Raw genomic sequence first — 27,476 nt, forward strand, 5'->3', positions numbered from 1 at the left:
TGGATGTAGACTATATGTATTATGCAGACCTAGGAGAGCCTTGTGCTATAAATAAAACAGGGCTGCAGTGTGCTCACTGGCGGAATAATCTTTCTGACACTATAGAGAGTGAGAGGGAGGGATGGGAGAGGGAAGACCTTAGTGAAGGGGACAAGAAGACAGGTACAAATGCGAGGAGTTGACGGAGCTCTAAAAGAAGGAGCGGTGGGGTGTGAGGTTCATGTGGCCCCTAACAGAGACTAAACAACCACCACCTTTAAGTTGATGATGATGGAGTGTAAAGGGGGTTGTAGTGAATAAGTAGGGCACCTATATTTCGAGGCTTTTTCTCGACATATCTGATGTGTTAAGCTTCTCCGACAGCATCACAGTGAAAGCTAAATCAATGCAACATACACTTACTGACACCTATCCTGAATCTGACTTGCGTTATTTGGCTGTTTCAGTGTGGTGTCAGAGGCGCTCATTCCCAGAGTTGTGATTCAATAAATATGCTTGTTGTCGGAGGAGGATGCTCTACCAAAGCTGATAGGAGAAGGCTGACCCTCTTCACTGTAGTCCAGTGTAGCTCTTTGTGATTTGGAGCAGGAAACGTAATCCTAGCCCACACATTGTTTTGACCTGTATCTATAGATTGAAGTGAATCGAGGTGTAGTGTGTTTGCTTTCTTGGAACTCAGGTTTCCTCCCACAGTCCAAAAACATATGAAAGATTATTGATGACACGTAATTGTCATTGCTTCGTCTTTGTCAATAGATGCATTAAAGTGTCCTGGGTGTTCCCCACGTGTCGCCCTGTGTGGCTGGGATAGACGCGGAATAAATGGCAGAATAAAGCAATGGAAGTGTGTACTGTAGTTTATGCAGTACTTGATCTGCTACAGTTTTTGGTTTTTGTGGTTTTTATACTGCAATTGAACACTTGCCTGTCTAGTGCATAAATGTTCACAGCAGGATGCTTGTGAGTGAAAGAGTTTCATCTCTTTCTAGCATGGGAAGGCTTTCATTTTTTTCTAACCCAGTATTATTGCTTTCCATTTATTCTACCGATGTACTTCAATAGCTTTTTTAGCATTTAAAATAAAATGAATTGCCATGTGCTAAATTAAACTATAGGTGGCACTAGCATTGCACACATACGGTGACAGTCACAGTCTTCAGTATTTTCCCAACATCTGATGCCACCATGAATGTTTTTCCTGTGTATATTCTTCACTATGGCTATTGAAAAGGCTCCTCAATGTTCATAAACAAGAGCAATGAAAGTTACCGGGCTTTATTAGGAGGCACCTATTGACATTGTTTCTCTGCCAATAAAAGAAAACGCTGAAAGAATATTGGTGTGAGAACATGACTAGTGCACGTCGTATCAAAGATCGTATTCGTCCCACATAAAACCACATTAAAGCCCTAAAACGAAAACATGTTTTCCCAGCTGTGGATGTTTGTGTTCATAAAAAAGGCAATATCGCTCTGTGTCCTCTGTTTTCTCAGGTGATGGAGTTGAAAGGTCAAATGATCCACGTGCCCGAGTCCTGCTCTCTGATGTTTCTGGGCTCGCCTCGCGTCGATAAGCTGGAGGAGCTAATGGGAAGGGGCCTTCACTTGTCAGACATCCCCATCCACGACGCCACCCGGGACGTGATCCTGGTCGGGGAGCAGGCCAAAGCTCAGGACGGCCTGAAGAAGAGAATGGACAAACTGAAGGTAGACTGAGAGAGCAGCCGCCTGAGAAACGATCGGATGTGTGTCGCTGAATCAAATTTCACGCTTGTCTTTTTCAACCGACGCTCATGCGCGCCTCTCCTGGGACTCACAATTAACTTTCAATGTACTCATGAGCAGGTCTCTTGACCCGATCTTGTGTATCTGCCTGCGCGTCATCGCTCTCGCTGATACTATTCCTTCCGGCTGCTGTCAAAAATGAATCAACTTCCCGCATGAGCAGCCGCACATGAGAACACAAGTGCGCGTTGAAATATTTCAATTCCTGTAATCTGCCTTACATCGCCGGTGTTCATCTTGCAGGCCACGCTAGAGCGGACTCACCAGGCGCTGGAGGAGGAGAAGAGGAGAACGGTGGACCTCCTGTATTCTATATTCCCTGGCGACGTGGCTCAGAAGCTCTGGCAGGGTCAGCATGTGCCCGCTCGCAAGTTCGATGATGTCACCATGCTCTTCTCCGACATCGTGGGGTTCACTGCGGTGTGTGCGCAGTGCACACCCATGCAGGTCATCTCCATGCTGAACGAGCTGTACACACGCTTCGACTACCAGTGTGGGATCCTGGATGTTTATAAGGTCGGTGGATCGAAACACAACCAGTGGAGAAAAAATGTAAACGCACCTAGGTGTGAAGATTTAAGATCACTTCACCTACCTCACACTTTCAAGGACATTTACTTTATTATGAAGTGAAAATAACGTTAGAATTTTACTATACAACAGCGCAGCAACAAAGAACTGTACTGTAATGCAGATGTGCAACAGAGGCCATGAAAATACAGGAATATGGTCCCTGGCCGCCCTGCTGCTGTAGTGTATTTTACACTGTCCAAAAACATCACCTCATATTCCACAGCAAGCTCTTCAAATAAAATAAAATAAAATAAAGGAATCAGCATAGTTAAGAATGAGACAGAGAAAGGTTTTTATGTCATTCACTCTCATCACCTTCATTGTCTTGCAAAAACATTGCCAGTCGAGTACATCTCTGTCTTGGCCCTGAAAAGTTCTGTAGTACAAGTCAAACACAGTGACCCTGACAAAATGTACATATTTTTTCCAATAAAATGAAAAAACAGCCAAGTACCTTTCACTTTTTTTTGACAGTTTTTGTGATCATTATTCATTGGGATGAGGAGCTGTGATGGATCCGGTCATGGGTCCTTTTTCATAAAGATAAACACGTGGAAGCACCTACACAAACAGAAAAACTTGGCGAAACACTTTCATTTCCTTCATGCAGACTGTTGTATGTGTGTGTCAGTGCTATCACATGCATTGCATTGCTAGATTTGAAACATGTGTTCATATGTCCTGAGTACTGTTTTAAGCTAGACCTGGGTTTTCCTTGTCGCTTGGTGCTGATCTCTGCGCTGCTCTGACTTACAGTCCAGTTGTTTTGGAAAAAGGAGCTGATTAATGGCGTTTCTGCCCGAGCTCAACAAAGATGTGTCAATATTGTCCTTCTGAGAGCAGCGTCCGACTCTTGTTTTCCATCCTCGTCTTTCAGTCACTGTTCAGTCTCTCTGAATTGGTCTGGAACATGAACCCGCAGAATGAGTGGTGTTTCATCTATCAGATGTGAGAACGTGGAGCTGAGCGTGTGTGTGTTGTAAAAGACGAAAGACAGAAGAGGACACCCACTTGTTGCCATTGTCATGGTGACGCTCAGCTACTACAGCCCTCACTTTCTGGGTCTTGTGTGTCCCATTCAGCACAGATTGTGTCAGATAGGAATCTTTTCAGACCTCATGAATTCCAATTATAGCCTCAAACATTCGGAATAAATCTGCCGTTTCTGTGATCTTCATCTCCAGCAAATCTTCTTTATCCCGCTCAGATTGAGACCATCGGGGACGCCTACTGCGTAGCAGGAGGACTTCACAAGAAAGTCGACAGCCACGCCAGGCCGATAGCGCACATGGCGCTGAAGATGATGGAACTCTCTGAGGAGGTACTGACGCCGGACGGAAAACCCATCAAGGTGAGTGTTCATCACACCTTCAGATTGTAACCTAGGCTCTGTAGCATTCGAAAACACAACAGCGCTTCTTCGAGTCGAGGATTTATGATCAGTGGGAGACTCATGCATGTGCCAGTGTGCGCTGCGTGGGCGGACCAATGAGACTATTTCTTCTATTTTTGTGTACGTGGGATTTCTTTTCCATGTCATTTCTGAAAATTATTTTTTCTTCAGGACTGTGTGTCCTGTGTGTGTGTTTAAAAACTTGGTATTTTGACGTGCGTCAGAACATGTTTGATCAAAGGTTTGCCATTCTCTGTACAGTTTTTTTAACGCTCCAATTTTTATATTTTCAGTCAGTGTAACAAAGGTATAATGTTATAATGATCTTTATCATCTTCATCATCTCTATATTTTCAGTCATGTTTTTTATATTATAAATATTCTGAAATTGGTTGTTAATTTACATTTAAAAGTTTGTACTTTTTGTCAGATACTTTTTTCATTGTCAGTATATCACATGAAAAAAAGTTTTGCAAGATGCGATGAGCCAAATATTGTTCACTCATATTGAATCTTTGCCACAATGTTTGTCACTCACCCGTTCCTCTGCAGAACAAGTCCATGTAGAGGTGAGACCCAACTGGAAAGTAGGTTATGAGCCTAAGTTTCCTTGGCAACAAAATAATCTGCTTTTATTATATCATGTTATCAAACATCATATTATGACTTTATTATTATTAGGAATAAAGTTCAATTGATATTTGGGTCACACCTTGCCACTGAGAGCCAATGATTGGATCCAAATTCTGACCAGTTGAGAACCACTCCCTACTACAAACGGACACTTTGAAAATTGAACTTTACAGGACGACCTGCCAAGGAAAACAAAAAGCAAAGATTAGATTCAAGCGTTCAATTCTTGCAATTTGTCTTCTCTCCGGCCTTTCAGAGAAACCATAAAACAATAACACGGCCCCTGTTCAAACAGAATCTGCGGTAACAAAAAAGGTTTTATGGCGTCACTTACAGCTGAAAAGGTTCAAGAAGAGACAGACAAGGACAATGGAAGTATTAGAGAGGGACAAAGTGCCTGGACGGATGATGAGCTTTTGATACGATGAAGGATGACGCAGGGGTTTAATTTATTAATATGTCTGCTCAAACTGCTGTGACAAGGTGACCCAATATGCTCACTGTGCTTTTGTGTCTGTGCCTGGGTTTGCTGGTTCCTATTGATGCAAACCAGGTGGCTGGTTACTCTTCATCCATCACGAGTACTGAAGTACCTCTTTGTTTCCCACATGTACGTCTGAGAGTAGCTTCTGCTTTTCAGTAAATGTATATTTCACTTGAGAAATGTGCTCTGGATTTTACTGTGGACCCTGTCATTGTATCGCCATCTTCCCAGGGTGAATGATGTTCTGACAGGTTGTGACCGGTAAAAACAAGTAACTCAGTACTAGAATAGTCTTTTCTAAATAAAAAAATCACTATGCAGTTTTGGGGTACTTGACCCCCTCTGATCATGACTGCTGTAAAATAATCAAATGGATTGGTTAAGAGGTTTTCTGGAACACATGAACGTTGAAACCTGAGAGTATGTGAGAGAATTAATAATGAATGACGGGACACATCTGTTATTTTTCCAAACATTGTCCAGCATCTGAGAATAGAGTGGCCTTGCAAAGCACTCTTGGCTGGCCTTCTCTGCTGCTTTCCCATGTCATCCTCGCTCTGCTGTCACCCCCAAACCACTTCACGTCATGCGTTTTATGCTCTACATATTGGGATCTCAGAGCTCCTTGGTTCGCATTGAAGGGCGGTTCTGCAGTTCTGCAGCACATGGTGGTAAAACAGGTGGTCCAGTTGTCAGGGAGAGAACCGCCGGTCACATAAATGAAATGGGTGGAAGCAGAGCTCTAGAGACAGATGGGGGACCAACGCAAACTGGTGTCTCACATCTTATCCAAGCTAAATTGGGGGTTGCCATAGCTCGAAGTCCTCCCCAAATGACAGCTTCCCACTATGAACAAGACATCATTCACACCTGATAGCGATTGTTGAGATCGGTATCAGGGCGTATACTGAGTTCACCGACAATGAAAATACTTCATGGAGCAAACCATCCTCAATTTTCAGGTGGACTTTCCATCCAATGTTGATGTGGAAATTCAACAACTTTCAGTGGTGCGTCACGTTCCTAAAGGGGCGTCTGGAATCAAGTCATGACTACGCTCATGACTACTTATACACAGATGTCACTTGGTATATACAGCACCTTACATAGCTCTCCCCTTACTGACTGAGCTTGGAGAAGTCACCGTGTTGGTCATTTCAGGTGCTAACGCCGGCTTCACTCTGGTGAAAAGTCCACAAGAAAATAGTTGCAGATTGACGCCTTGAGGGTGAGAATGAGTTGCTTTCATCCATGGAGCCAACAGGATCATGTCTTTGAAAACGATAAACTAAACCGGAGGTGGTGATGAAGGGCCACAATCTGAGATTAGACGCACAAGCAATGCAGATCAGACTGGCACTTATCTTTGAGGGATTCTTGTTCGCATTTCTCATGGTTCTGATTGTGTTTTTTTTTTAAATTTATTTTAAATGCTTGGCCAAACACATAATAAAATATAAAAATAAATGTTAAAAAAACATCCAATGTGGTTTTTACAATTTTTAAAAAAGTGTTGCTTAAATAGTCAAGAACATATTCACATGCATGTTTGTCAGTTAATGTTTAGATGATTGAATATTTCTTACATTTTTTCTTGATGTTTCAGACTTAAAATTCACGATACTAATAAAGAAAATATATAAACCTATTATATAACAGGCTGATAATGTAAACAGAAGGCTCATTGCAAACTGCAGTTCTATTCTCACTCTCCAACACTTTAAAAGAACCGTAAACTTCAACACTGTATGCAGACTGGATCACACAGTAGCGTCGCCATGGCGACGGTGGGACCCTGCCGCGCTTAATACTTCGACAGCATGGACATTAGAGAAATGATCAAATGAAGAGGAAAGGTCGCGGTGGCTTAATGAGGCTTCATGAAACAGTGTCCTTATTTTCACAACCCACTAGAGGGCACAGTCTGATCTAAATCTTTAGTTTTGAACAAAATTTTTTATGAATTTTTAAACCAATGGCACCACCTGTTGAGCTCCTGAAAGGAGGAGGACACAGTTTTATGAAGCCTCGTCGGCCCATCACTCAAGAAAGGTTTGAGACATGGGTTGTCAAGTCAAGTGTTGAACCGCGCCTGTTTGGTCTGCGGCTGACGGGGCGGCGAGATGTGGATCTAGTGATGCTACCACTGGTAGTGGACGATAGTGGAGATTTTTCTCGGCGTCGAGATTGGGGCAGTTGACCGTTGCCTTTTTTCAGACGTTCAGTGAATCCCTACGTCGTAGGTTGTTACATATCGTGTTCGTTTGCACCTACAAGAGTGGTCTTGTCCTTGCTGGATCATGAGCGACGGATGCTGAGTCATGATGAGCTGCAGCAGTTCTTATCTTTAATGTGTCTTCCTCTGCTTCTGAGGAAGAGAGAGGCGACGACTGCTCGGTGAACTGGGGCGCTGCAGAGACCATGACTCTCATCCAAACTGCGATTTTCCTTATCGTCCTCTTTGGCTGTCGAAGGTTTTACCGTCTATTTTTAGAAGCCCCTCTCTCTCTCTTTTCCTGCCCGTATTGTTTGTCTGTGCTTGCTCTACCACACTAACACCCTTCGTCTACTGTTGCCATGGCGACCTCGCAGTGTGCCGTTACATAGGCTACCACAGTGATGGGATGCTGACGGAAATCATTAGAAATCAAGTGGAACCTGTGTGCGTGCGTGTGTGTGTTTATCTGTGCATGCAGAGGAAATCAATGCTGTGGTCGAGTGGCTGTGAGTGAGATGGTCACTTTGCACTGAAGGGTCCTTGTGTTGGCCTTTTTGACATGAACACATTTGGATCATGCTGCTGTTTTATAACGGTGTGCAGTCATGATCAATCCAGAACAGTGTTTCAAAGGTGAACTACGAGGGTATGTTTCTGTCGTCTCTATTTAGCAGCGTGTTCATATTCATTCCTTTTTACATGATTTAGTCCCTCTCATTTCTTCCAGTTGAGAATCGGGATCCACACTGGCTCAGTGCTGGCCGGCGTCGTCGGCGTGAAAATGCCACGCTACTGTCTGTTCGGCAACAACGTGACCCTGGCCAGCAAGTTTGAATCAGGCAGCCACCCGAGATGCATAAACGTCAGTCCCACGACTTACCAGTGAGTATCAGGACATGTTCCTGTTGGCGTTTCACCGCGTGCCCGTCTGCTAGCAAAATATCATCACGTTTATAAAGGTGTGTCAGTGGAACTCACAAGAAATGTTGCCAATAGGAGCATGAAACTAAAGTGAGGTCTGGATTACCATCTGGACCCCGTAAGGTTTTGTTACTGAGCTCTGTTCAGAGCTAGCGAAACATTGCACGACTTGACATGCTAAACAGGCGTCTCCCCAGTGCTTTAGGAACATAGGGCCTCCTTACTGACCGGTTGGTCAGAACCGATCCCGGTCGTAAGTCGGATGTTACTGGTAAAGGTGAAATGAAAAGTTTGGCTTCAAGATTGCAATACTATTAAGGAGGAATTTTAAGATTGTATGATGTGCTCTGTCTTACACCTGATGGATGTTGCATGCTGAGGAAAACCTTCTGGGGAGAACAACTTCATGTGTCTGTGGTGCCAGAGTTCTTATTGTTCGTGTGAAATAAGCTGCTTGGCAGAGGTGTGCTTTCCCAGAGCTTCTCTCATGACCTCCGCCAAGGAGATTCCTTGGCAGACCGCCAGCGTTAATCCGTCGGTTGGGTTTTGTGTTCTGTTCTCTAAGGTTGCTGAAGGATGACCGAGCCTTCTCCTTCGTCCCTCGTTCTCGACTGGAGCTCCCGGAGAATTTCCCCAAAGAGATTCCGGGGACATGCTACTTCCTGGAGGCGGGCACTTCACACAGCCACGCCTCGCTGACCAGCTCACGCTCCGCCCCTCCTGCCTCTATGAGGAAAGTGTCCTACAGCATCGGGACCATGTTTCTAAGAGAAACTAGTTTGTAGGTCTTCACACAGAGGCACCTGGAGCACGTGGTGAAGCTGAAGCTGTGGGCTATCGGACTCACAGATCTGTGGACGTGCATCAAGTCATGCCTTCAGAATTGGCTCAGTAAGGGAGACCTGCGGCTCAAAAGACTTGCAGTTCAGCATCTGAACACACCCACGTGGACGTGTCCCTGCCAAGGTTGGCTGATGGGGTTTATGAGTGACGGAACCTTATAAGACACGGTTTTGATCAAGCTGGTTTCTCAGCTCCACACATGCTCTTCTCAAACTCTCCTGCCAACAGAGGATCATCAAGTGTGGTCAGTGAAGGAGGCACTCTCCATTATTGATGATGGAGGCAGATGTGTTCATGCTTGCTGTGGAACCATGAATTTTCCTACACCAGCGCTCCTCCAGCCATGACGCTCTTTTTCATCACTCCCTGGGAGCTGCTAGGTGGACCTAGTGGGAAGAAAGGTGCCAAAGCGTGCTTCAGTTTTTCTGTAGTGATGGGCGTCTGATGCTTCGTGAAACAGTCTCCTCCAATTCAGAGCCTAAAATCTCAAAAATCTTTGGATTTGCCCAACCAGCTCAATGAAATCTTACATCATTTTTGAACAGAGTGCGCCATCTAATGGGCTCTGAAAATAAAGACACTGTTTCATGAAGCCCCATTGGCCCATCACTCATTTTCCTGCTTTTCAACCCCAGCTAGCTACAAAACTTCAGCCTTTCCATTTAACATGTTTAGGACACTCATACACAGATCAGTGCCTTTTTTACCGCTCAAATCAGGATATGCTTTCACCGATGAGTTACTCATTTTAAGTCACATGACAATTAAAAAACACCAAGAGAAATATCAATATACATGCTTCTTAGGTATTCAGATGTATAAGTCTGTTTGAGACTGGTGTCCACTCCATGCTACAAATGATGTCAGAGGTAGGATGTGAGCAGGCATACTGAGCAGGAGTGAATAACTGAGAAAGATGAGTGAACGTCCCCATCACACGGCTGCTCTGACTACTGCACACATTTGTTATCTCTCCGTACTGTAGCTCTGTCTCCTAAAGAAACCCATGTTTTGATGCTACTTGAACAGCAAGGGGATGGTGTGTTTAAGATATCACAACAGTGTGTATGAATGAGAGCTAGTGATGTGGTTATGAGGCTTCATGAAACAGTGTCCTCACTTTCAGAGCCCACTAGATGGCACTCTTTGCTCTAAATTCTTTGGAATTTTTTTAAACCAAGAGCTCCACCTACTGTGCTCAGCCCATCACAAAATTGAGAGGTTAGATATTATATTATTATATTATATTATATTATATTAGATAGTAAAGCACATGGGTTTCCGTCCGAGGCAGAGTTGTTAGATATAAGAAACCTAGCAGGGAACCAACCATCAAACATCAACAAGCTGTGGGAATATACCTTGAAGCATTATGGCTGTTTATAGAGGATGATTTTCAGTTTCAAATGGACCCAGATTGCCATGAAACATGCTATTGGTTGAACCTCAGTTTGTGATTGTGAGACAGTGTTGTGCGGCCAGGGTTTGGGTCTAATAGTTCCAGACCTGCGATTGGATTTTTCACATAACTCCCAACATGTGATGAAGCACCGTGACCGCACAGTCTCACATCAAACTTTTTATTCCAGAAGTACCAGGAGTTATATTTTCATGATGTTATATATATATGACATACATTTTTTAACGCAGCTATCTCAGCGGTATCTTCTGCTTGCTTCCGATTTTATTTGCATCTCACAAGCTGCGCATGTAAGCATCGAGGCGCCTTTATTTTTGGACATCTGGCTTCAAAACATCACCAGCGTGAGCTACGTTTATTCCTGTCCAAGGTTCAAACTGTGTCAAATTCTCTCGTGCAGCGCATTCCAGGATCGCTTTGGCACAGTTGTGAAGTCTCATCGCACCTTCTCCTGGCCAGCGGTCCACGAAATACTCACCAGACGTCACCTCATGTCTAGTGAAGACGACATACATCCTGATTCAATAAGCTACGCGACATGAGAACATTCAAACTGCCCCTGAATGCAGGTCTAGCATAGCATGAGGAAAGGAGCGTCGAAAGGGTGTCTGTGTTTGTGGCCGCTGCTCATATATATTTTTCTCATATATATTTTTCCATGCGCTCAAAATGATTCAATAGACGGAATCACATGCCAAAGTCGATCAATGGCAGTTTCTATTCAAAACGCCAAAAAAGCATTTAGATATATGTGTGATGCATTTACCTCCTTGTCCTATTATAAAGAACAACTCTATTTAAATCATTTTCTGTCTGAAGTCAGATACATTTTTGTGTAATAATCTTGGATGGCATCATATGATCGAGTGTGACTAGTTAAAAAGCAGATTCTCATGTACCAACAACGTGCACCGCTGCATTGCTGATATTCTCCAACTTTTAAAAATACCTTGTTGTAGCGCTCTCTTGATCGAACTTTCTCGGCAGCCTCAGTCCAACATCTCGGCTAAATAAAGAACAGTTCACCAGCATCCCGCCCACACAACTTGTGTCCAACGCTCGAGTATCTGCAGATACTTGGCATGGAATTAAACATCAGACCACACAAGTTCTGCCTGCGATGATGTGGAGGCGTTGCAGGTTCTGGTCCTCCGTTATCAGATACGTGGTTTTATGCTGCAGAGCTGATCTGGGTCAAACACGAGAGGAATCAAAACAACCACCGTGGCTGGATCTGTCTGTCACTGGTTCTAAAAAAAAGCCTCCCTGTGTGCCAAAACATGTGAATTCAGTTTGGATGGATTGTTCCAAGCAGATTTTTTAGGATCCATTAGTTACACTGTTTATTTCTACTTCTATCACAATAAGTGTATGTGCCATAGAAGAAAACACATTTCTTACGTCAATGTTTTTTTTTTATTTCTATTGATAAATGGTGTAGCTTCACTTGAATTCATCTCAATGCAATAGAGATTCATACACCACAACTTCAAGAAGCAGACCTCGACATGTCAACTGATCTTTAAAGTTCTCTCTCCTGAAATGAGGAGCTTCCATCACATCTCACCAGCGGACTCTGGAACTACGGAAGACATTCAACAAAACCTCCGGACTCTTTGGTCTGTCAGAGAGCTCGTCGCTGACGTAGGAGCGAGTGCTGTCGACAACGGTGGCATCACCTGCGTTTCAGACGATGATCGTGTGTCGTGAGGACCCGGCTCTGATCCCACACACCAATGACTGTGTACATGGGTCAGGCTTGTTTGAAGCTGTCGACTTCGAGGCCACGTCTGTCTTATATGGTGTAAATAAAAACACAGAATCTTTAATAACAACGTGGTGCTCATATTTCTTGGTGTTGGTGTTGGTGCGATCATTCTTTTTTTTTTTTTATTTCTGTCTCTCACAGACGATAACTGACATTTTCTCTGATTTCATGTGGAAAACAAAACAGAAAAGGCCGTATTTCAGTGTTGAAAATGTCAAAACACATCATCTCATTATCATTTTCAACTGGTAGAAGTTTGAAGTCTTCATTTGTGAGAGTACCTGTGTTGCAGAGTTTGTACAGTATATTCTTGCCGTGACTGTCATTCAGTAAACACACAGAGGTGAGACAGAGTTAGACCCTTCAAGGGATGGAGTTTTTACCCTCAGCAAGGTGTTCTACGAGTCATTTCTCACCTATTAAGTATAGTCTGTATACATACTAAACCCAATGGTAGTGATGGACTTCATGGAATAGTGACCTTGTTTTCAGAGCCCACTGGATGACACGCTCTACTCTAGAATGTCACCTACTGTGCTCAGAAAATGGAGACACTGTTTCATGAAGCCTCATCAGCTACCACTACCCAACAGAGCCCAAAGTGTTGTTCAACTTTTGCTATTAATTCGTCAAGCTCAGTCTAGGAACATGCAGGCAGACATACAGCACAGGTGCCGTATCAGTCTGTGTTGACTCTACTGTGTTGCAGTGATGGGCTGATGAGGCTTCATGAAACAGTGTCCCAATTTTAGTCGCTCAGTTGGTAGTGCTCTCGGTTTAAAATGAGGTTTCCTTGAACTGGTTTTAGATTTTAAGAGCTGACAGTGCCATCTAGTGGACACTGAAAATGAGGACACTGTTTCATGAAGCCTCATCAGCCCATCACTGCTTTATGGCAGAGTATCTAACCATGTAATGCGTGCCATCATCAACAAGGGCTAGGCTTCATTAACAAAGAGAATCTTTTTGAGTAAATGAACATTTCATGCACAATAAAAAGTGCTTTTAAAATGTTAATTTGAGTAGTCATTCAAGAACGGAAAAAGACCCACGCGAAACATCAGAAGGTGGCAACATTCAAGTTACACAAATTCTGTACATACTAGCTAAACGCACATTATGTATTATTCATGTACTAAACATTTTGAAGGGCCAGTGCTCAAACCAGACGAAAGGCGTCGAATGCATATATATATATATATATATATATATATATATATATATGTACATACAGCCTGCAGATGCTTATTTATTTATTTTTTTATTCAACGTCTGGCACCGCAGCACGTAGCAGCCCAGCAACGCGTATGACAGTTACGGCAGCACAGTCTTTTCGATGTCTATATTTTTTCACACACTGTCTTTTAAATGTAGTTTAATTTTGCTGGTGACAGACAGATGAAGCTTCATGAAACGTGTCATCATTTCCAGAGCCCACTAGATGGCGCATCCTACCCTAAAATCTTTGTATATGAACAACCATTGTCGATAAAGTACGGATCATCTTAGGACTTGGCTCGTGATATTTGTGTCACTACATGCATTTGCACAGTACACTAATGAGTTCATCACAAAGTATATAGCATTTCCAACCGTTACTATAGGGAATGAATAGCCAGTTCCATTCCAACGGCACATTACCGTGGCGTTATTCCTCAACAAACACATTCCTTATCTCCAGCAGGTTCCTCTTTTGTAGGCGCAGATGTCTTGATCGGTGTTGACAGCTGTGGCCGTGCACTTTAACACCTTCTATTTCAAATCCTGGAGTGTAAGTCAAGAGCCCGCAGCACACACAGTGTCATCCTCAATTACATTGCTCTGTTCCACCCGTGCTTCCTCCTGCTCTGCTCCTCAGTCGTCCACCCCGTCCAGCGTCCTCCTTTCCCTTCATCTTTTCAGCCCTTTAGCCTTTCTATATGCAAATACGTCCCCATTACGCTAATTGGCTGCTGGCTGTTTGAATATTTTACAGGCTTTGCCGGTGTTGGCGTAACACTGTACACGCTGACATGCTAATGGAAATCACACGTAAACACACAGGAGGAGGAATGAATGAAGGGGTGAGAGGAGGACGGTTGATTCGTTTACACACTGCCAAATGAAGAGGGGATGAATTACGGGGCGACAGGGTTTCATGTTCAGCAAACGTATAAAGCTTCTGCCTGTTTGGTGTGCGGCGATTCTTTACTGTTCCAGCGGTGAAGTTGTGGCTACTGCTGCCTCGACCGGTGGGGATCAGCTACTTCAGAAGACACTGGGGTGTCGTGTTTCGGTTTGGTCTTACCTTCTTCCTGTGTTTTATCTTTGGGTCTTGGGACGGAAGTGAGCATGACATCCCTCCTAAAATCATTCATCGCTGACCAATGTCAAATTCTTCTGCGTTCCACCACAGGAGAATCCCTTCTATTCGGTGCGTCAGTTTTGTCCCAAAGCTTTAGCAGCATGGGCTGAATGTATTATTCTGACCCTGTCATTAGCTAAAACGCCAGATTTATTCCGGTTGTTAACATGCAGATGCAGGAATATACGAGCGGGGCGTAACCCGAAACACCACTCTCAATTTACACCTCATGTTTTAACAGGTGCTGAGAATGAGTCATACGTCATTCTCTCACTCCTCTTTGTCTCTCGACTGAATATTAACATTAGAATGTCTCTGAAGTGGGGAGGTTTTTCCACCACAAAAATGATTTCCTGAACTCCTAGTGTTCTGAATCCACTCCTGGATTACCCTCCTCCAGGCTCTGCTCCATCAGTCCACCTGTCCTGCTGTTGCCAATCTTGTCTCTTGTGCCACCTGGTGATGATTCCTGCCGGTCGTTCTCACCTGACACGACGAGGGAGGCGCGCAGGACACTTCCTGATCAGAACAGTTCAACATGGAGCCTACCTCGGATGACTCCCCTCTCCTGAGTCAGACACCTGGAGAGTTTTGGCCTGCGTGTTTTCACCATCTTTACTCACATAAAGGAGAGTGGGACGGTCCACTGTATGACATCATGATATTAAACATAAAATCTTGTGACCAGTGTTGCCACAGATACTTTGAAAAAGTAATCCGACTACTGATTACTCCCTCAAAAAGTAGTTACTTTACTGATTACTTGAATTCAAAAGTAACTCAGATTACGTTAAGTTACTTGTCAAGTTACATTTGACCCCGACTACAGCTCTCATTGCCTCAACAATATCTTTTATGTCAATTTTGAGGTTGGAGTTCTTGGGGGTCCAGTGTTTTTCCATGTTTGGGGTCATTTTTTTAGCACAATGTCAGTGATATGAATGTACACTCAATGTTTTGCTTTGACACACTCGAACCCATTGGAGCAAATACCACTCACAAAAAGCAACAAGTATGAAAAAAAAGTGATATATTGTCATTTAAATCATAACATGTAGGGAATGCCCCATTATTTTTATTGTTATTTTACTTTTTGGATTTTTTTTTTTTTTTAAACTACTTGGCAGAAGTTTAAGTCTCAGCGTGTCACATCTCTAGTTGCGACTTAAGTGGCTGCTGTTACTCGCCTCTACGCTCCGTCGCGCCGAGGATGATTTTATTTCTGACTTCTGAGAGAAAATGCAGCCTGAGTGCATCACATCAGAACCGTTTCTTCCTGCACCAAAGAAAAAATGGTCTATAAAAGTCTAAAATCCTTCATAAGTGTCGTTTAACTTGACCTATCAAGAGAATTTAAAAAAACTGGTGCATAGTTTTTTGAGTCCGCACTTTCGACACATTTGCGAGGCTACTTTATTTCACTCTCTTTAACCGGTGATTTCTGCGCGTTGGTCATCTGTGGCAGACACTGCTTCAAAGTAGTGGCTGTATTTTCAGCTAGAAACGTGCATCTCTCTCCTCACGCCTGTGCTTTACTTCCATGTAGCCGGCAGCTTGACATGTGAGCTGCCCGCCTGTTGAAACCGCACATGGCCAAACACGCAGTTGTAGAAAGTGGTAATGGTAATGATTGACTTCCCGACAATGGCAGTCCTGCGTTACTGCTAATACTGTGACACATTTCCTTTGACATACAATGCTTGTCCCACAGTAAATTCCGACTGAGCTGAACAATGATGGACTCTACTCCACATGAGCAGCAGTTGGGTGAAGGCATTCTGGTAAAAGTGAGTCACACCCTCAGTAAAAACACAATACTCCAGCCACATGTTGGACTGACTCTCTCGGTGCCCCGGCGGGAACAGGATGATACCGAGTGAAAATCAAAAGCCGCAGCAGTTTATCTCCAACAAGCAATAATCTGCTTCTCCTGCCCGGCTGGTGTTTTCCGTCAGTGTGCTGGAGAGATGCATGAGATTGGGGGATTAGTGTTGATCCATGCAAATTAAAAGATCATCGAGGCAAAAGTCACATGATCATGTGAAGCCCTCCGCATGGATGTTCAGTTTCAGCGCTGTCCGACCAGTCTGCCTCCTGCTTAAATCCAGACGATGACGTAGCAAAGTGGATTGATTTTTTTCTCTCCCTGCCTGACAACACCTACTTAATCTGCATTAATCCAGAACAATTGGAGAATTTGGTGGTGTTTTTGTCTGACTGGATTATGAAAATGCATCTTGCTCCACATTTGAACAGACCTTTGGGTGGATTGTGCGACTACCTTCTGCACGGTAAACGTCGCCTGACAAAAATGAGTACATCTGTGAAATGATGACTGAATTACGCTGTGTGTTTTCACGTAGAGTGGTGGGAGCATGTGTGTGTTTCCTCGCACTTCCTGGAAGATACTTTAACTTCATTACCATTTTCTCATTAGACGCTCATTACGACCAATCAGAGGGCTTTCTAATCGAATCAGTCGCCATCAATGATGAGGGGGATCCATAATCCCAGCGACGGCGGCAGGGAGAGCGATGGGAGATTCCATGAAGTTGCCAGGGTGGGAAATGCTGTCTACGGCCGTCACAAGGAAGCAATGCTGAACTTCTTCACAAGTGAAGGAGAGAAAACAAACAGAGGATTCCCGCCTGGGTTACACGGTAATAAGCAGGTTATTACCCCTTATGTGGCTCTACAACTCTACAACATGCAAATGAACGTGAAGACATGTATTGAAGTTTCAGTTTCCATTCAAATTTTCCTTGTTTTGATTTGTATTTTAAATCATGGTCACAGTTGCCTCTTTCCCATTTTTGTTTTTTTATGATACATTTTCTGGTCTCTTAAAAAGTGGGGAAAATGGTTACTGGGCCAAAGTTGTAAAATATGGAGGAATCACAAGTCAGGATCACTAGGGAAAAAAAAGAAAAAATGCAAAACTAGCAAAAAAACCCAAAACAAACTCACTTGTCTGGGACTATACAAAAATGAAAATAAATAAATAAATAAATTACAACTAAACTAAACTGCTATGAGGCAGTGAGAAAATTGGAAAAAAAGCATGTGTGGACCTGTAAAAGTAGGAAAGTCAGCATCCAATTCATAGATCAGATGAACAAGACAGTCTGTCTGACAGTCTGACAGTCCTTCCTTCCGGTTCCATCCTCATCTCAGTCCCCGTCTCACAGACATGCAAGCAAAACAAACATACACAACCTTGTGTACAGTTTCTGCGAGCCAATTTAAAAGCAGTAAACATTCCCGCGGACCGAGCGACCACAGAGAGCTGTCAGCTGCAACAACAGCAACCTCCGGCGTGTGAGAACCAGTCGACTTGAGTCGAGGGTGGTGTTTTGCGGATGTACTTCTGTGAGAAAAGCCTTCTGGTGGCGCCCAGCAAATAAAATGGTGAAATGCCGATGTCATCATGTTTGTGGGAGCCAAAGCTGAGCAGGTGAGTTTTCTGATGCTGAATAAAGGAGTAAAATACACAACTCTGCACCTCCAGAGTCCAGCGTCAGCCTGTTCTTTCTCCTCCAGATGGACTTCCTGGAACATAGGCAGTACGTGAGTGTAACAACTGCTGAAGCTGTCCTCATCTGCTCCACCTGCTCAAGTACAACTACTGTTAATGTCCTGAATCTATTCAGGACATTGTCTATTCTTCTATGCATCCATCCATCCATCCACCCATGCATCTATTCATGCATCCATCTATCCATCCATTCATTCTTCCATCCATCCATCTATCCATCCATGCATCCATCCACGCATCCATCCTTCCATCCATCATCCATGAATCCATCCACCCATGCATCTATTCATGCATCCATCTATCCATCCATCCATGCATCCACCCATCCATCCATCCATTCTTCCAGCCATCCATCCATCCACGCATCATCCCTCCATCCATCATCCATGAATCCATCCATGCATCCATCCCTCCATCCATCATCCATGAATCCATCCATGCATCCATCCATCCATCCATCCACCCGTCCATCCATCCATTCTTCCAGCCATCCATCCATCCACGCATCCATCCCTCCATCCATCATCCACCCATCCATCTATCCATCCATTCATTCTTCCATCCATCCATCCATGCATCCATCCCTCCATCCATTATCCATGAATCCATCCATGCATCCATCCATCCACCCATGCATCTATTCATGCATCCATCTATCCATCCATCCATTCTTCCAGCCATCCATCGATCCATCCATGCCTCGATCCATCCATCCATGCAACCCTCCATGAATCCATGCATCCATCCCTCCATCCATCATCCATGAATCCATCCATGCATCCATCCATCCACCCATGCATCTATTCATGCATCCATCTATCCATCCATTCATTCTTCCATCCATCCATCTATCCATCCATGCATCCATCCATGAATCCATCCATCCATCGATCCACGCATCCATCCTTCCATCCATCATCCATGAATCCATCCACCCATGCATCTATTCATGCATCCATCTATCCATCCATCCATGCATCCACCCATCCATCCATCCATTCTTCCAGCCATCCATCCATCCACGCATCATCCCTCCATCCATCATCCATGAATCCATCCATGCATCCATCCCTCCATCCATCATCCATGAATCCATCCATGCATCCATCCATCCATCCATCCACCCGTCCATCCATCCATTCTTCCAGCCATCCATCCATCCACGCATCCATCCCTCCATCCATCATCCACCCATCCATCTATCCATCCATTCATTCTTCCATCCATCCATCCATGCATCCATCCCTCCATCCATTATCCATGAATCCATCCATGCATCCATCCATCCACCCATGCATCTATTCATGCATCCATCTATCCATCCATCCATTCTTCCAGCCATCCATCGATCCATCCATGCCTCGATCCATCCATCCATGCAACCCTCCATGAATCCATGCATCCATCCCTCCATCCATCATCCATGAATCCATCCATGCATCCATCCATCCACCCATGCATCTATTCATGCATCCATCTATCCATCCATTCATTCTTCCATCCATCCATCTATCCATCCATGCATCCATCCATGAATCCATCCATCCATCGATCCACGCATCCATCCTTCCATCCATCATCCATGAATCCATCCACCCATGCATCTATTCATGCATCCATCTATCCATCCATCCATGCATCCACCCATCCATCCATCCATTCTTCCAGCCATCCATCCATCCACGCATCATCCCTCCATCCATCATCCATGAATCCATCCATGCATCCATCCCTCCATCCATCATCCATGAATCCATCCATGCATCCATCCATCCATCCATCCACCCGTCCATCCATCCATTCTTCCATCCATCCATCCATCCACGCATCCATCCCTCCATCCATCATCCATGAATCCATCCATGCATCCATCATCCACCCATCCATCTATCCATCCATTCATTCTTCCATCCATCCATCCATGCATCCATCCCTCCATCCATTATCCATGAATCCATCCATGCATCCATCCATCCACACATGCATCTATTCATGCATCCATCTATCCATCCATCCATTCTTCCAGCCATCCATCGATCCATCCATGCCTCGATCCATCCATCCATGCAACCCTCCATGAATCCATGCATCCATCCCTCCATCCATCATCCATGAATCCATCCATGCATCCATCCATCCACCCATGCATCTATTCATGCATCCATCAATCCATCCATTCATTCTTCCATCCATCCATGCATCTATCATCCATTAATCCATCCATCCATCCATCCATGCATCCACACATCCATCCTTCCATCATCCATCCATGCATGCATCATCCATCCATCCATCCATCCATCTAATGTCCCATTTGCCATGACATTTCCAACCCTCTTCTACTCATCTGCGTCTGAGCTTCCAAAGCAGTTGTCCTCCATTTGACCCGTTAAATATTGTCTCTCTGCGCGTGTGACTTTGCTGTCTGTCTCCTAAATTCCAACCACTCTGTCTCATGCAGGTTTGTTTGGAGGTGATTTCATGCAGATTTAGGGATCAACAGTTATCCGGTGACACCAGCGCAGACGAGGATCCCTTTATAGAAGTGCTGTCTGTCGCTGGCTTCTCACTTCCTCTCACTGTGCTTCTCTTTTCAGGCCCAAGTGTTTGATTATTTGAGAAATTCCCCTCCCTAAATGGCTCCTTTCATCGCGCCCTCCTCCGTCGTCTTTTCATCTACTTTCAATGTTTCATGAGCTCCGACATGAGTTTAACCTCCTACTGCTTTTCCTGCCTCTCTCCAAGGAAGCTGGAGTCTTCGGTCGCCCTCTCCCACCCCCTGCCCTCCAACAGGCCCCTCCGCCGGTGCCCCACTTCAGACTCGCTCCCATTAACACACTTGGCTGTGCGCACTGATGTCCCACTTCCAGACGCAAAATAGGCCAGTGATTTTGATGAAGTTGGGCACATGTGTGTCTTTAGGCCACTTGCTCTCCTCAGCAGGAGACGGGAGAGCAAATGTCATCCCTCACTGTCAGTACGTGTGTGCGAGGGAAACTCATCATCCCTGCAAGGAACTGACCGAAACCATCTCTGTTATTACTTCCTGACGCACCGATCGCACACAGATCAACGCGACGCTTCAGTGTCCGCCCGCACAATGCCACCCAACCAGATAAGAGTGATGAATGAAGCGATAGAAGTCCACTTGTGATGTCTTTTCAAGACATATTGGAATCAGATGCAGAGTCTCTCTTTCTTCTCCTCAAATCAAACACGACTGTACGAACAGCTTCTACTGTGGCAGCTGATGTCCTGTTAGCTTACAAACCGTTTCCTCCGCCAATGAAGCTGTGTGAGTGTCTGTCTTTATCTGTCTGTTGCAACAAATGAAAGTCGCAAATCATATTGTATTGTATTGAAATTATATCATTTTTAAAAGGCAAGACACAAACACGTACAAAAATCAATTATCTTCAAAACCCAGAAACTGTTATGCTTATTTTTTTGTTCGACATTTTAATGAAATATTTTTGTTAAAATGTTTTTAATTCACAGTGACACAGATGATTTTTAAATTAAATAAAATATAAATATTTTAAATGAAAAACTTTGTAATATTATCTATGAATTAATTGTCTTGTCAAATAAACAAAGCTCTGTATAAAGAACAATAATAAAAAAAAATCACACAATTAATAATGATAATAATAATTATTACAATTATAATTATTATAATGTTTTAAATTTCAAGCTTGAACCAGCGTCATTATCCCTCTGATTCTCATATGACAAATTTACAATTTTACAACTTAATTAGGCTAATTTTTTTAGTCATTTTTGGGTGTCTATGTTCATTTGGCAGTGGGAAAAAAACCCCCAAAACAAACAAACAAAACAAAAAAGGGACATAACAAATAAAAACTCACAAAAAAAAGATTCACAGAATATATAACGCAACATTTAGTTTTAACAATTAACTATAAATTCAGGAGTAAAAAAAAAAAAAAAACGTACAAAAAAGTTATATAATTGTTACTTCTATTTACTTAACAGAACGACTGACTTATATAAAACACCCGTCTTTATCAGGTATCTTTCAAAACAAAAAAAAAAATCACAATATTAGTGCCATTTAAATAAATTGTTTACATATCAAACTTATTTAACAATGAAGTTCAAATATTTGACAGTGATATCCCTGTTCAAACAAAGAAACGCCACTGCATTTAAATTGTACAAAAAACACAAATTTTAATTCCGCAGAATTTATTTACAATAGCTTGCAAACACGTTTTCTTGAATTCCCCTTTTTTCCTCCGGGTCCTTCACCACCACGTGTGAAGACTACAGAGTCACCCACGTCTGATGGTGTGGTCTGCCCCTGACAAACTTGAATCTAAAAATGGTTGGAGGAGAGCCGGGGCGATTCCTGTCTGACCTCGCTGCCTCCCTCAGCAAGATTAAAGCAGAAGAGTCGGAGACGCTCTCCAGCTGGAGGGAATGTGTTTACATGTCTGGACTCATCTACAAACATTATGTACATCATGTACATTATTTAAAAAGCAATACTTTCTGCTCAATGTGGCCGTCTCCAGTACTTATTCTTTCAATTCTATTTTCCATGTTTAGATTTCTTATTAAAAACCTTATTCTCTTTCTTTGTTCCTGCGATAAGCTTCAAGTGAGTCCTGTGTGTGTCAAAGAGAGTCGCTCTGCCTTGTTGGTGCGTCTGCCTTTCTCTTGAAGTCTTCCCAGTATGCAGAGTCTTCCTCAGTCAGAGGCGAGGCTGCGGCGATGAGGTCGCTGAACGACAACACGGTGAAGTTCTCTGGAGGCGGAAGGTGGAGGGGCAGAAGCTGTGAGGGTTTGGAGAGGAAGCTGCAAGTCAGTGGATAAAAGGTTCTCCAATAAATCCCCACGAAAATGTCTCACCTCTGGTGCCACCGCTGGTCCAAGAGCCACAGCAACGTGATGGTCCTCATCCAGCAAACTCTCCTGCACACACACCCACACAACTTTATTCAGCAGAAAACCAGACACAATAGACAGCGACATTCAATGAATCACATCTTCCAACCATAATAGCGTCGAGTAGTGATATTGAGGCTGATGAAGCTTCATGAAACAGCGCCCCCATTTTCAGAGCACAGTAGGGGGTGCTCTTGGTTTGGAAAATAATGTGATGTTTCAGTGAAACAGTTGTTCAAATCCAAACATTTCTGAGCAGAGAGTGCCATCTAGTGGGCTCTGAAAATGAGGACATAAAGCCTCATACGGCATTCACTAGAAATAGTACATTTATTCAACAGTGTTTCCTGGAACACAATAAAAAAAGAGTGAGAGGCTTGGTTGCAAATGTAGTGTGTCATGTAGAAACAGACAGAATGATGGACAGATGAGAAAATAGAAGGCAAAGAATTCCTCTCCACAAGTGGCTCTTGTGACGTGTGGCCTCAGCCTCATGTATGGAGGCAGGATATATCAGCCATGAGCGTCTCCCTGGTGGGAACAAACACTGAGGCAATATTAAGCCTCCACCGTCTCTGGTCAGACGACAGCAGGGAAACAGGTTTTCGCTAAGAGGTGCTAACCTTTTTAATCTCTGCTGCCGGACACAAGAAGAGGGTCTGAAGAAGGGACTTGAGGGAGGCTGGAGGAACGTAAATATATGGTGCGCGAGGGAAAAAGAAATGACTGAGGAGAGCGGGAAGGTGAAACGGAGGGGCGAGGGCTGATTGCAGCAGATGATTCATCCGCTTGGACAGAGAGACGCACTTGTCTGAGCTCTTGACAGCGTTGCAGGACCACTGGAGGACCACTCCAGGGCCTTAACGTTCCAATCTCCGCCATGTGTGGATCACTTAATAGAGAAGGAACTGGTGAGAATTCCCACTCAAATGAAATGATTATAACGTGAAATGAACTGAATCTCTAGTGAGTTTTCTTGGCTTTTGTGGTGGGGCTGTTAGAAACCACAGGTTTTACGGTTAATACTTTCGAATAAGTACAACTGCACATTATTCTGATGAAAAAAACATCCACTGAAAACACCACGGTTCAACACTGACATGGTTTCAGAGGCTAGAAAGAAATTGGGGGCTCACCTCGAAGAGCCAGTCGCCTTCCTCCTCCTCATCCAGATGCATTCTGGTTCGTCTCAGCGCTCGACCCGGCGTGAGCGCTTCCGTTGGCAGGTGAAACTCCACTCTCTGCAGGTTAAATCCCAAACCTGTGCCGATGGCTTTGATGAAGCTCTCCTTCAGCGCCTGCCACCGATAAACAGTTCCGTAAAGAGCCCTTTCCCGACCGTTTTAAAATGGCAGAGCATCTTCTAAACATGCATAAAAACAGACGAGGCTGCTTCAGTTATTTTGAGCTTGAATAGTGAAACACATAGAGCGTGTTATATTCCTTCTGAGGAGGCGGACAAAGCCCAGGACTGCACTGATAAAGTATATGAGTGTGTGTTATGCCCCCCAGTGGAGGAATAAACAGCTGGAAATCATTGCCTATATGAATAACCTGGTGTGTTTGAAATAGTAACCAACTATGTCAAACCAACTCTGGCTAATCGCTATGGCAACCGGTGAGCTCAGCTATGATAGCGCAGGGGCGACTTCTGTCTCCGACCCACCTGAGCAGCAGAGCGGAGCTGCAGTCGGAGACGATGCAGCAGGTCAAAGATGAGAAACAGAGTAAAATGCATGCTCTCACGGATATTAAATACACTAGAGTAGCAGGCACACAGCCACGAAGAGGCCGGCTGCGATGCAACGTGATGACGATTCAGGCGGTTGCCGTGGTTACCCAGTGGCGGTAGAACACAGCAAGCTGCTGCGTCTCAGAGCCGGCCGATTGGATGACGGCCCACTCGTGTGGCGTAAACTGGCGGGTCATAATACGGAAAAACTCGGACACGGAACTGCTTCCTGTGAACCAGACACATGGAGAGGAGACGCGTGAAGCGAGGGGTTGCAGAAGATGAGGTAACATCAACAGGAGTTCAGGGGTGTACAACAACAGGATGAAAAGATAAGAAACACTCGAGTAAAAGCTGTCAGAGAAACACCATGTGACTGTCAGAAAAAGACAGACACTTAACTTTGGCCTTGACTTAATCTGTAGAAATGACAACACTGACATCTAGTGGTGATAACAGGATCGTACATGTGACTTTATCTGTTCCACATGGCTTATTAAAGCCCATTAAAAACACATTTAGCAAGTGTATCTATTCATCAAGTGCCACTATTATTGACTACTTTATCAACTTTGCGCCTGCGGTAATACGGAATGAAACGTACAATGCAGAAATCCTATGGACAGACTTTTGACTTTTACCTGGCAGACAGGTTTTCATGATGTCCACACCGACTTGCAGCCCTTGTTCAGCAGCTAACACTGCAAAGTCGCCCTGGTGGGAGATGTTGAAGCTCCAACGTCTGGAGTCCTGGAAGGAGACAATAAAAAAGATCTCAGAATTCATTTCAAGTAAAGCATGGAAAGATGAATGCTCACCCTATTTCTACTTCGACACAGTATTTACTTTAAAACACTGCTTGACATAGAGCTACAAAGCTCTCCAGAAATAATGTTAGCTGTATGTTCAGTGCATGACAGGTGCAAAGGTGCATTTGAACAAAAATTTCAACATTTTTTTGCTTCGGATTTCGACCGAAAATCCAGAACTCGAACGCCCCCGAAAAAAGCCGGAAAAAACAAAGTGTGCAGACCGATCAGCTGACCCACAACACGCTTTGCTATTGTGTATAACGCAGCCTCTGTATGCAGACGTGTCCCGTTAGCTACATTTACTGGCTGTTTTTTCCTCATACTGAGGTGTAAAACCTTTCCTGTCTCCACACTGGACCGTGGTAGAGTGTAACAGGGGAGGTGCTCGCTCTCCACACCTCCGAGGCTGGAGCGCTCACTCCAGGGTTTGATGTCCTGTTGTGGGCTGGAGCTGGGACAGGGATGAGGCGAGTCTGGGACAGAGCGTTACTTGGTTTATGACTTTGTCACAGCCAAACTGCACAGAAGCGCACATTCAGAGCTGGACACGCACCGGGCACCTCTTCACTTCTGGAGAGACGTCACTCACTCAGCAACCCCTCCCACATGCAGCGGCCACACACATAGAGGAACAGCGCACCTGCAGCAGACACTCTACATTCACTCCGACAAAAGACTATTTTAAGGCTTGGAACGCATTATTTCTTTTTCCATTCATTGTAATGGGAAAAATTGATTCAGATTTCGAACAATTCGCCTCTCGAACGGCCGTCTGGAACGGATTGTGGTCGAGAACCGAGGTACCACTGAATATATATATATATAGCTAATAATTACCAACAACTGTGAAGATGCTAAATAAATATGTAGCGGAATTTTAGTGGCGTTTAAGGGACACATTTTTTCTTCTTTCAAATGCCAATTTTAATCTCCTTAAAACGTCTAATTGACCCGTTGAACTATGAATTATCCACCACACATTAACGTGTCTTGACGATCTCGTTCAAGGCTCTGTGTTGTGTTGGTGTTGTGTCGGTCTGACTGTTGAATGTTCCACCTCCATCGGAGCAGCCAGGACAGGTTTTCCTCGCGGGGATCTCTCCAGGTGGATCTGTGACCAGGGCACACGCATCTTCTCACACACGAACCTCCTCAGCAGCAACCTTCCAGCCTGAGACACGGCGGGACACGTTAGACCTGAGATGTATACGGAAGCCGTGACGGCTCGCGCTCACCATGGCTGATTTGGCATCTTTAGCGAACAGAAACTGCCCGATTCTTTCCTTCTCTTCGGGTTGGATACAACGGGCTGCGAACAGCCACTCGGAACGGCTCGGCAGCCACGAGCTGCAGCGGAAAGCCCACCGGACGGAACCCATGCGGTCCGTCATCGGCAGCTTGTTCACCTGTCCACCGATGAAGAAGAGCGTGCCAAAATGTGTCAGACTCTAAAAACGCAATTTATAATTTCCAACTCAAATAGATCGTCATAGTTTAGCTCAAACTGTCGCTTCAGTTTCATAGGAAATCCGTTGTTTACATTCTGCAGAAAGCTGCTCACATGTCCGGAAGAAGGAGGATGTGACGTTAGGGTTCGCGACCAATGCCAGCATCCGGAGACCGTGCTGCGTTCAAAGTTCTATAAAAATGTCGTTAAATTAGGTTTTGAAAACAGGTTTAACACATAAAATGTATATTGTAACACATAAAGAATATACCCACACACAGGTAAAGCTACATCAATATTCTTATATTCGTGTAAGCAGACTGAAATGTACTTTAACCACTCTAGCTAGACAAGCGTAATTGTATAATACAGTTAGAGTTGGGGTCAGAAATTCCGATTTAACTTGAAAAAATGTATAGTGTGTTCTGGAAAAGGATTCAATGGAAGGACTGTTTTGTTTCCTCTCACTTGTTATATCAAGAGGAATGATGAAAAGGGAGAATGATCCTGGTCTTTACTTGGAATGCCTTATTTTGAGCATTTAATCTGAAAGACAAGACAACTTATAATGGAACGGGGGTTGTAAAATTATTACAGTGAATGGATGAGAATAATGTACTGATAAAATGGTCAGTTGACTGTTGACGTTACCTCACAT

At 44.1% G+C, this 27,476-nt stretch overlaps 2 protein-coding genes across 3 annotated transcripts in view; one reads left to right on the forward strand and one right to left on the reverse strand.

The window, feature by feature from the left end:
* Positions 1-12,542, forward strand: part of gucy1a2 (guanylate cyclase 1, soluble, alpha 2) — a 36,541-nt gene extending 23,999 nt beyond the window's left edge. Inside the window, exons 5-9 of the mRNA XM_053872823.1 lie at positions 1,494-1,706; positions 2,028-2,300; positions 3,565-3,708; positions 7,813-7,967; positions 8,572-12,542. Coding sequence (XP_053728798.1) covers positions 1,494-1,706; positions 2,028-2,300; positions 3,565-3,708; positions 7,813-7,967; positions 8,572-8,791 — 1,005 coding nt within the window. The 3' untranslated portion in view covers positions 8,792-12,542. The remainder of the gene's footprint in view (positions 1-1,493; positions 1,707-2,027; positions 2,301-3,564; positions 3,709-7,812; positions 7,968-8,571) is intronic.
* A 5,018-nt stretch (positions 12,543-17,560) lies between these two features.
* On the reverse strand, positions 17,561-26,934 carry aasdhppt (aminoadipate-semialdehyde dehydrogenase-phosphopantetheinyl transferase). Of its 2 annotated transcripts, XR_008415691.1 has the most exons (8): positions 26,607-26,934; positions 26,429-26,542; positions 25,201-25,309; positions 24,667-24,788; positions 23,964-24,125; positions 22,792-22,854; positions 22,505-22,715; positions 17,561-17,930 (listed from the first exon to the last, which is right to left on the reverse strand). XR_008415691.1 is itself a non-coding variant. In XM_053873036.1 (7 exons), exons 1-7 carry the CDS (start codon positions 26,760-26,762, stop codon positions 22,557-22,559), a joined length of 885 nt encoding a protein of 294 aa, XP_053729011.1. In that variant the 5' UTR covers positions 26,763-26,934; the 3' UTR covers positions 21,496-22,556. The 2 variants fall into 2 exon arrangements, 1 of the variants encoding a protein (XP_053729011.1); XM_053873036.1 differs by lacking the exon at positions 17,561-17,930 and having other exon boundaries at positions 21,496-22,715.
* Positions 26,935-27,476: the final 542 nt, after the last annotated feature.

The sequence above is a fragment of the Synchiropus splendidus genome, chromosome 8, assembly GCF_027744825.2.
Source record: "Synchiropus splendidus isolate RoL2022-P1 chromosome 8, RoL_Sspl_1.0, whole genome shotgun sequence".
Lineage (NCBI taxonomy): Eukaryota > Metazoa > Chordata > Actinopteri > Syngnathiformes > Callionymidae > Synchiropus > Synchiropus splendidus.

Coding starts and splice junctions, on each gene's coding strand:
- aasdhppt (XM_053873036.1), bottom strand. CDS start 26,762: ATGACGGACCGCATGGGTTCCGTCCGGTGGGCTTTCCGCTGCAGCTCG. Junction 26,543..26,606: donor AAGATGCCAAATCAGCCATG/GTGAGCGCGAGC, acceptor GCCGTGTCTCAG/GCTGGAAGGTTGCTGCTGAG. Junction 24,789..25,200: donor CATGAAAACCTGTCTGCCAG/GTAAAAGTCAAA, acceptor TCTGGTTCACAG/GAAGCAGTTCCGTGTCCGAG.